The sequence below is a fragment of the Eptatretus burgeri genome, chromosome 7, assembly GCF_056783735.1.
Source record: "Eptatretus burgeri isolate ZD-2024b chromosome 7, Ebu_testis_v1, whole genome shotgun sequence".
Classification (NCBI taxonomy): domain Eukaryota; kingdom Metazoa; phylum Chordata; class Myxini; order Myxiniformes; family Myxinidae; genus Eptatretus; species Eptatretus burgeri.
The window spans coordinates 10,482,334-10,493,789 of NC_140967.1; the positions used below are offsets into that span (position 1 = coordinate 10,482,334).

Genomic DNA, 11,456 nt, shown 5'->3' on the forward strand with positions numbered 1-11,456 from the left:
GATGGACGTTAAACGGGTGTCCCGTCTGCCGGTATTAGTTGGCGGACGTTAAAGACAATACCGTGTCCTTCACGAAGAATGGGCGAGTTAACACTGCCACGTTGAACAGATTACAAAATGCTGCCCTAACTGTGGGTAGCAAGTCCACTCAGTCGTCACTTGACACCTGGTTACACCTGCACTTGTTATCCCAGAGTGTGGTTGTCGTCTGGGCAGCAGATACAATGCCATAAACAATACACCAGGTGGTTTCGCGTGCTTCACGTATGTGAGCAGCCATCTTCCACTCAGAAGGGAAACCAATTCCAATATCTATGCATTCCAAAGTTAATATATATATATTTTTTAGGAAACCACCTTCCACCACCTTCACTCTGACCAACACAAGGAATCAAGGGAGTCAGAATCCCTAAAACCTGCTGTAGAAGGGCAGTTTTCGTTCGTTCTTGTGGGGCTCCTCCTTGGATTGAGGAGCAGAACGGTTGAAAGGAAAACACCCAAAATATGGTTTATAACATGAAGGACAGGAATAACCGACCCTGCATGGTCTCGCCTGCACCATGGACGTGTCCACGAGGAATAAACTGCTCAAGGTGTGACTTCTCTTAAACCAAAGTTTATTTCACATCGTTATAAAGGAGCTTTAAACAACAGTGGAACACCTCTCCCCCCCCACCACCAAGACCCTCAAAGACCCCCCCCCCCTCAAACCAAGCCTCTGCCCCAAGCCCCGATTCCCCCCACCACTGAGGTGAACAATACCAGAACCAAGACAGAAGCCCTCCGGTGCTGAGCCGCCAAAACAACACACCCCCAAACACTAAGCCCCCAGGACCGAGCGAAAACATCGAGGAGCATGCCATGTATCATCATGAAGCCGGCCGCCCCGTTTACTTGTATAAATGTTTACATTAAACTTGCGTTAACTTTGAACAAGACTAGTTTTAGAGCATGCGTTGGAATCCCAACCCTGACACCATATCTCGCTCTGGAGAGAACCCAGAACTTCCTCTCGTTGTACAATGTCTGATCAGGAGTCTGGGACTGGAGATCGCCGACGTCCTGCTGAGTGCAGCCCTGGTGGGGAGCACGGTGAGTGTATGAAAGAGACGTACGGGAGGAATCAAAGCTACAGCGTCGTGACCCGTGAAGTACATGTCCCATTCAGACATGCCGTGTACGCGGGGACCACATGATCGGGCACCTGCTCCTCCTGTCTGCTCGTGACCTTACTTCTGTTGAAGGCCGTGGTACGGTAGTCCAGCGGTTCTTCAAAAGCGCTGTCCATCCAGTGCTGGCACATGGTTCGCCGGAAGGAGCGTTTGAAGTTGTCCGACAAGAAACCGTACAGGATGGGATTCGCACAACTGTTCGCATAGCTCAGCACCACGCACAGCTGTGTCACGGTGGCGTCCGACGGGACTCCGAACACGTTGAGCATTTGCACCGCGTAAAAGGGCATCCAACAGATGACGAACACCGCCACGACCATGAGCACCATGCGGGTGATCTTGCGCTCCGATTTACGTCGCTGCTGCCAACCGGCTTTGAGCGCCACGACCCGCAGCTTGAGGATGATGAGAAGGTAACACAGGCAGATGGCCACCATGGGTACGAGGAATCCCACGAGGAACACGTAGACCACAAACGCCATGGACCAGTAGATGTGCGGCCAGATCATGTTGCACACGATGCCTCCAGAGCCGTCCTTTTGCCCGGGCTGCGTGTCCGCGAACACGATGATGGGCAGAATGACGAGGAGTGACAAGCCCCACACGCAACAGTTGATCGACTTAGCGACGGTCGGGCGACGGTACCGAGCCGCCTTGATGGGGTGCACCACGGCGATGTACCGGTCCACGCTGAGCACTGTGAGGCAGAAGATGCTGGTGAACATGTTGATTCCGTCCACACTGAGCACCAGTCGGCACAAGAACGGTCCAAAGGGCCAGTGGTGCATGGCGGATGAGACGGCTAGAAAGGGCACACTCAGCATGAAGAGCTCGTCCGCCACAGCCAGGTTCAGGATGTAGATGTTTGTGGCCGTTTTCATCTTGGCATAGCGCAAGATCACGTAGATCACCATGGAGTTTCCCAGTAGACCGATAATGCACACTACGCCGTAGATGAACGGTATGACTATCACTTGGTTGGCATCAAAGCTTACCGGCCGTTCTTCGGCACCTGTCGTGCCGCTCTCGTTGTTCGACCGGTTCAGCGCGTCCATGATTGTCTGTGCGGTAAGTTTTCCACTTCTTGCCAATGACTGAGCAGAGCTATCGGCGAGTTCCACAATCCCTCAAATTCGATGCTCATGAAGTGGTCACGGCGGTGAAGGGCGATGACGACAAGAGAAGTGTTTGTCCCATTCCACCTTGGGATGGGACAGGTGGCTGTCCGCTGAAAGAATGGACACAGAGCGGGTCTCCAGGCAACCGGTGAGCTCAGCTGGAACCGCGAGTGATGCGCAACGAGGAGACGAGGGGGCGTCCCATTCGAGGGAAGGCTTGCTGGGGAAATATCTCAATGTTCTGAGAGGATGCTTCCCACACACCCACCGACAGCCACCCACCCGTCCGAAGACCCTCCACCAACTGCGAATCAAAACATCCCCTTTGGGTCCACACTCTATCACATCTTCGGATTCATCATGCGCCGTCGGCTTTCCATCACGGGTTCGTGTTCACACTGAACACGTCTAACCAGGCTCATTGATTACCTCCCCATCTCACTGCCCACCTCCCCATCCTCACTGATCACCTCCCCATCCTCACTGCCCACCTCACCATCTTCACTGATCACCTCCCCATCCTCACTGCCCACCTCACCATCTTCACTGATCACCTCCCCATCCTCACTGATCACCTCCCCATCCTCACTGCCCACCTCCCCATCCTCACTGCCCACCTCCCCATCCTCACTGATCACCTCCCCATCCTCACTGCCCACCTCACCATCCTCACTGATCACCTCACCATCCTCACTGATCACCTCCCCATCCTCACTGCCCACCTCACCATCCTCACTGATCACCTCCCCATCCTCACTGCCCACCTCACCATCCTCACTGATCACCTCCCCATCCTCACTGCCCACCTCACCATCCTCACTGATCACCTCCCCATCCTCACTGCCCACCTCACCATCCTCACTGATCACCTCCCCATCCTCACTGCCCACCTCACCATCCTCACTGATTACCTCCCCATCCTCACTGCCCACCTCACCACTCTAAATTTCTCACATCTCATCAATATTACACTGTCCGAGCGAGTTCGTTAAAAATATATTTTTGCTGCGATTTTGTGACGCCCAAGAACTGTTTATGAGATGGGCATGATGGGGAAAATGGCCCCCTCCTGTGTTAAAGTTCCTTGTATATCCTTTTGCATTTGTCCCAGCTCCCATCGCAGGATGTGTGCAGTCGAAAGGATCAAAGGCAACCACAGAGACAACGGGACAGACAGGCTGCTGTGCAGAGACATATTGGACACGAGGTACTGTAATGGCACGTCCATCCCCCTTACCCTCCTCCCCTGTACTTACTACCCGATTGTACATCATCTTTATGTAAGTCATTAACACATTTTACCCAAGATCTCGCTTGTCTGAGTATCTGCAGCAGGCTGGTGTGTTCGTACGGGGCATCTGTCCATTAACGGGGTCGGGGACATTGGAACTCGTGCAATATGAACAAAAGATGTACAAACAGGACGTTTCGCCATCTTTATGATCGCCATGATGCTTCAACAATAACATGATTGGCTAATAAATCCAAATACGTGGCAATTATTAGTGATGGGTGTGACGGTCATGAGTGAGGTCGTAAATAGAAAACCACCTCCCCCGTGGTTCAACACCTCCACACACACACACACACACACACACACACACACACACACACACACACACACACACACACACACACACACACACACACACACACACACACACACACACACACACACACACACACACACACACACACACACACACACACACACACACACACACACACACACACACACACACACACACACACACACACACACACACACACACACACACACACACACATACACACATACACACATACACACATACACACATACACACATACACACATACACACATACACACATACACACATACACACATACACACATACACACATACACACATACACACATACACACACTCCAACGAAGGGCACGAATCCGTTAATACACACACTTTATATGATGGTGTACAAATGTAATTCACCTGTTAATACCATTCGACCTTTAACAACCCTTGTTTCCTGAAGTCCAACGGCATGCTTGGTTGCGCTGTGATCCTAATAGAGTGACACATGTGGAAGTATTTGTGAAACCAGACAGGTGATACCGATATGCGAGTCCACGTACTCACGCTGGGAGAGAATGATGATCCACTGTCGAGGGAGCGCGGTTTCTGGGCAAGAATGTCGAGACCATTCACAGATGGGTTTTGGGTTCATAAACGTCGAGATTCGAGAAGAAGAAAAGATGAGTGAAGATATGACATTATACCCCGGGTATAGTCTGATATACCGCATATTATACCCCGGGCATAGTCTCGTATACCATATATTATACCCCGGGTATAGTCTGATATACCGCGTATTATATCCCAGGTATAGTCTGATATACCACGTATTATACCTCGGGTATAGTCTGATATACCAGGTATTATACCCTGGGTGCAGTCTGATATAGCAGGTATTCTACCCTGGGTAGTCTGATATAGCAGGTATTCTACCCTGGGTAGTCTGATATACCAGGTATTATACCCCTGGTATCATCTGATATACCATGTATTATACCCCTGGTATCATCTGATATACCAGGTATTATACCCCTGGTTTCATCTGATATACCAGGTATTATACCCCGGGTACAGTCTGATATACCAGGTATTATACCCCTGGTATGGTCTGATATACCAGGTATTGTACCCTGGGTACAGTCTGATTATAGCAGGTATTATACCCAGGGTATAGTCTGATATATCACATTATATCCCAGGTATCATCTGATATACCACGTATCATATCCCGGGTAAAGTCTGACATACCACGTATTGCACCCTGGGTAGAGTCTGATATAGCAGGTATTATACCCGCGGTATAGTCTGATATATCACATATTATACCCCAGGTTTCATCTGATATACCACCCATCACATCCCTGGTATAGTCTGAAATACCACGTATTACACCCTGCGTAGAGTCTGATATTGCAGGTATTATACCCGGGGTATAGTGTAATATATCACATATTATACCCCAGGTATCATCTGATATACCACGTATTATACCCTGGGTGGAGTCTGATATACTAGGTAGTACACCCCTGATATCATCTGATATACCATGTATTATTCCCCGGGTTCAGTCTGATATACCAAGTATTATACCCTGGGTATAGTCTGATATACCACGTATCATATCCCGGGTATAGTTTGATATACCACATATCATATCCCGGGTATAGTCTGGTATACCACGTATTATACCCTGGGTAGAGTCTGATATACTAGATATTATACCCTGGGTACATTCTTATATACCAGGTATGATACCCCGGGTGCATTCTGATATACCAGGTATTGTACCCCGGGTACAGTCTGATATTCCAGTTATTATACACTGGGTACAGTCTGATATGCCAGATATTATACCCTGTGTACAGTCTGATAAACAGATATTATACCTCGGGTACAGTCTGATATACCAGATATTATATCCTAGGTGCAGTCTGATATAGCAGGTATCATACCCCGGGTGTATTCTGATATACCACGTATCATATCCCGGGTATAGTCTGATATACCACATATATCCCGGGTATAGTCTGATATACCAGCTATTATACCATGGGTACATTCTGATAGACCAGGTATTATACCCCGGGTACATTCTGATATACCAGGTATTGTACACCGGGTACAGTCTGATATACGAGGTATTATACCTCAGGTACAGTCAATCTGATATACCAGATATTATACCCCGGGTACAGTCAAACAAATATTATACCTCGGGTACAGTCTGATATACCAGATATTATACCCCAGGTGCAGTTTGATAGACCAGGTATTATACCCTGGGTGTATTCTGATATACCAGATATTACACCCTGGGTATAGTCTGATACACCATGTATTATACCCCGTGTATTATCTGATATACCATGTATTATACCCTGGGCACAGTCTGATATGCCAAGTATTTATACTGAGGTATCATCTGATATACCGTGTATTATACCCGGTGTATAGTGTGACATACCACGTATTATACCCCCTGTCATCCTTCTGAGGTTGGAAAAATGAGTACCAGCTTGCTGGTCTGATAATATCAGTTATTATACCCTGGGTATGATCTGATAATACCAGGTATTATACCCCATGTTTAGTCTGATATACCACGTATTATACCCCATGTACAGTCTGATTAGACCACATATTATACCCTGGGCATAATCCGATTATACCATGTATTATACCCTGGGTATAGTTTGATTATACCACGTATTATACCCTGGGCGTAGTCCGATTATACCGTGGGTATAGTCTGATTAAACCACGTATTATTCCCTGGGTGTAATCTGATTATACCATGTATTATACCCGGGGTATAGTCTGATTATACCAAGTATTATACCCCATGTATAGTCTGATATACCACATATTATACCCCATGTATAGTCTGATATACCACATATTATACCCTTGGTGTAGTCTGATTATACCTCGTATTATACCCCAGGTATAGTCTGCTTATACCAGGAATTATACCCCGTGTATAGTCTGACATACCACATATTATACCCTTGGTGTAGTCTGATTATACCTCGTATTATACCCCAGGTATAGTCTGCTTATACCAGGAATTATACCCCGTGTATAGTCTGACATACCACGTATTATACCCAAGGTGTAGTCTGATTATACTACGTATTATACCCCAGCTATAGTCTGATATACCAGGAATTATACCCCGTGTATAGTCTGATAATACCAGGTATTATACCCCATGTGTAGTCTGATATACAACATATTATACCCCGTCTACAGTCTGATTATACTAGGTATTATACCCTTGGTGTAGTCCAATTATACCACGTATTATACCCTGGGTATAGTCTGAATATACCACATATTGTACCCCAGTTATAGTCTGATTTATACCAAGTATTATAACCCGTGTATAGTCTGATATACCACGTATTATACCAGATGTGTAGTCTGATTATACCATGTATTATACCCCAGGTATAGTCTGCTTATACCAGGTATTATACCCCGTGTATAGTCTAATATACCAGGAATTATACCCCGGGTATAGTCTGATATACATCGATCCATTGGGACCATACTCTGTGCAGAGTGTTGGTGCTGCCGAGGCAGTCTCCTGGGCTCATGGGCACAATCCTGGACGAGATTCCACTCCGATTCAGATAGTCTGATATACCACGTATTATTCCCCGGGTATAGTCTGATTATACCAGGTACTATACCCTGTGTGTAGTCTGATATACCATGTATGATACCCTGGGTATGGTCTGATTATACCAGGTTTTTCCCCCCACGTGTAGTGTCATATACCATGTATTATCCCCTGATTATACTAGGTATTATTAGAACTGTTTATGAGATGGGCATGATTATGAGATGAGATGGTAACATGTACTACTGGCTATATCCCATGTATAGTCTGATTATACCAGGTATTATACCCCGGGTATAGTTTGATTATACCAGGTATTATACCCTGTGTGTAGTCTTATTATACCGCCTATTATACCCTGTGTATAGTCTGATTATACTCTGTTGTACCCTGTGTATAGTCTGATTAGACCTGGTATTATACCCAGGTATAATTTGATTATACCCCATGTATCGTCTGATTATACCACGTATTATACCCTGTGTATAGTCTGATTATACCCCATGTACAGTATGATATACCACGTATTATACTCTGGGTATAGTCTGATTTTACCCCGGGTGTGGTTTGATTATAGCAGGTATTATACCCCAGGTATAGTTTGATTATACCATGTATTATACTCCGTGTATCGTTTGATATGCCATGTATTATACCCTGTGTAGCATCTGATTATACCAGGTATTCTACCCTGGGTATAGTCTGATTATACCAGGTATTATACCCCGGGTATAGTTTGATTATACCCTTTGTATAGTCTGATTGTACCAGGTATTATATCCCGGGTATAGTCTGGTTATACCAGGTATTATATCCCGCGTATCGTTTGATTATACCAGGTATGATACCCCGTGTATCGTCTGATTATACCCCGTGTATCGTCTGTTTATACCAGGTATTATACTCCGTGTATCGTCTGTTTATACCAGGTATTATACCCTGCGTATAGCCTGATTATACCAGGTATTATACCCCGTGTATCGTCTGTTTATACCAGGTATTATACCCTGGGTATAGTTTGATTATACCAAGTATTATAAACTGGATATCGTCTCAGCAAGTCGACAATTCACCTTCACGTCTATTGGGCTTATGAAATAGTGTAATGCAGAATAACCGCCCTCTAATCCTATAAACCCTAAATATGGACTGATGAAGCATATCCATTGGCTCACCCACGATAAACCCAGGTATAACGTGGTCCAGACTATACCCAGGTGAGGTGTAAACCAATCAGGTGTCTAAGGCCCTCGGCTGTTACACAGGTGATTGTACTCGTACATAATGTGAGCGACAAATGTACACATGGCGGGGTTCCTAGGTCATATACACGATGCCATCATGACAGGTGCATGAGAGGAAAAGGTTAAACTTGAGGATTTGGACCCTGTTTTGATTCCTCGAGTCCATTCGACCTCCACATCATGACAACGGGCTGGAAGCTCAGAACAGAAGACCCCACAGGTCACTGTCCACAGACGAGATCTGATTCAATACCTCTCGACCCCAGTAATGGTCCTTACAGACGGTCTTATAACGGACCAACGGTTTTGGAAGAGTAAGTGTAAACGGGGAGATAATGTATAAAGCATCGCTATGTTATTTGGTGTTTTATGAATACCTTCCTAAATATGACTGCGATCTTTGTTTCGCTGCTGTGTTCGCCTTACAAGGAAATCAATTACCGAGGAAAGAATCCATATTGTGGGAAATAATAATTGTTTTTTATGTGTTTAACGGCATGAACGATGTCGTTGTTTACTGATGGTGACTCATATTTGTAGACAAAGTCGAGGCTCATGGAAGAGTTCGGCCAAAGAACAGGACGGAACAAAATGGAAAGGTAAATTTTAATATTGATAGCGATGATATTTATAGGTCCAATAATTTTATCTCCCCGATTTTTTTTTAACTATGTTTGAAAATTTTTCATGCAAAGAATGGTGTTATGCTCACTGTGTACTGTATAGTGTTTGTGGGTGGCAATGGTACCCAGGTCTGTGTCAGTTTCTGTCAACGGAAAATTATCTTTCCGTCGATTTACTTCACCAAGAATCCTTAGCAGTCTTAACACTTAGTGACTATTAGCAGCAAAACAAGCCGGAGTGAGCCATGGCTGAGAGTGTGGTTTCACTTGGTAGTTCCCAGAAGGGATAAAGAGGTCCATACCAACACGGATCCACTCATTAACTTCCTTGGCAGCTTCAGATGGGTTGTGACAAAGGATTGAGTTCAAGTGAACATCAGCAAGAAGACAACACAAGGCATCCCAGTCAGCCTTCTATATTGGAAAACAGTTTGATGTACAGGATAGACAACAGTTGATGGTGAGGAGTAAGAAAGCTGAACTTCCACATTGAAAGTTGACATGATCAGAGTTTCCGAGAAGGGGGAGAATTTTTGCAGTACAATCCCCAGGATTTGAGCATTTGAGAACTTGAAGAAGAAAGGGGTTGAGGACTTGAGGTCACATCAGTTTAAAATACTGTAACTCCATGAAGATCTCGATTAAATGGATTTTTTCATGTTGATTTTAAAAGCTACTGGAAGGGACAACAAAGTAACTGACTATGTTGCATTAAGAAAAGTGTAATGAAGATACAAGATAACAAATCAGTCGAGCTTTTCAATGCAGAGTTAGAAACGGCTATTGTAAACGTGGACAGACGAACCACAAGTGTAGACATGGTTCAATATATATGTATATATATATATATATATATATATATATATATATATATATATATATATATACATACATATATTGTTACGGATCTGGAAACCATTTGCATCCAACATATAGGTCCCAAAAGTCAGTTACTCCGTTAAGTATGTGTGAGACAGGTCCCTTCCTTTTGTTTAGTGGGAGAATTAAATGTGTGCGCTGCGATGGCTTAGATAGGTTAATAAATCGTTCTTTTATTTTTACACCCCCCATTGCGATCCACGGTACCATCGCGCTTGTGCCCTCGGTTCGCGGGCCACAGCGCACCTTTGCCTGAGACGGATTCCCGAGGATGTTCGAGGCAGCTTCACCACCATCCACCTTCCTCAAACATGCGTGGAGGGGAGGGGCGGCTTTCTCCGTGCATGGCCGAAACCCTGCCCAGGAAGGCTGTGCCCGTAGGATCCTGGCCAATTAGAGGAGGACAGCAAGGTGTTTTTCGCCAAGAGCTCCTCCCCGTGGGGGGAGGAGATGTATCTCCGAGACTCTCGGAGTGAGGGGAGAGTTTTCACGGTGGCTGGGAGGAGTGGCCGAGTTTGTTCACGGTGGCTGTTGAGAGGAGTTCTGTTGACCCAGACTATTCACCACACGAGCCCTGCCACGAGGCACGAGTCTTAGGCACCAGATTAGCCTAAGAGATTAGCTAAGCTCGTGCCACAAGGCACGAGATTAGCCACATATATATGTATATGTTTGTATATATATATATATATATATATATATATATATATATATATATATATATATATATATATATATGTTGTTCATCTTTCGGCTGTTCCCGTTAGGGGTCGCCACAGCGGATCATCTGTCATGATTCGCAAACTGATTTGGCACAGGTTTTACGCCGGATGCCCTTCCTGACGCAACCCTGGTCACCTCTTACGACACAGGGAATAAGGATTGGGTTTCGCCATGATTCCGGGCTGCTCTACACCCTCTCATAGTGCGGCCCAGTGCAGAGCACCTGTTCTCAAGCGATCCTCCAACCCAAGCCTCCGAGTAGCCGGATTACAGGCGCATGCCACTACGCCCGATTATATGTATATGTATATGTATATATATATATATATATATATATATATATATATATATATATATATATATATATATATATATATATATATATATATATATATATATATATATATATATATATATATATATACATATATATACATATATATACATATATATATATATATATATATATATATATATATATATATATATATATATATATATATTGTTACGAATTCG

At 44.8% G+C, this 11,456-nt stretch overlaps 2 protein-coding genes across 3 annotated transcripts in view; one reads left to right on the forward strand and one right to left on the reverse strand.

Moving 5' to 3' along the window:
• Window positions 1–11,456, forward strand: part of LOC147022656 (uncharacterized) — a 139,544-nt gene that overhangs the window by 76,531 nt on the left and 51,557 nt on the right. The window contains exons 1-2 of one of the 2 annotated variants that reach the window (XM_085887437.1): window positions 2,544–2,675; window positions 3,402–3,497. The gene's annotated coding sequence lies outside the window, so the exon portion shown is untranslated. Of the gene's footprint in view, window positions 1–2,543; window positions 2,676–3,401; window positions 3,498–11,456 lie in introns of those variants that run through there. The other variant, XM_085887436.1, reaches the window with a different exon arrangement.
• Window positions 708–2,227, reverse strand: LOC147022658 (somatostatin receptor type 1-like). Its single transcript, XM_085887435.1, has one exon. The coding sequence runs from the start codon at window positions 2,225–2,227 to the stop codon at window positions 1,130–1,132; it is 1,098 nt and encodes a 365-aa protein (XP_085743561.1). The 3' UTR covers window positions 708–1,129.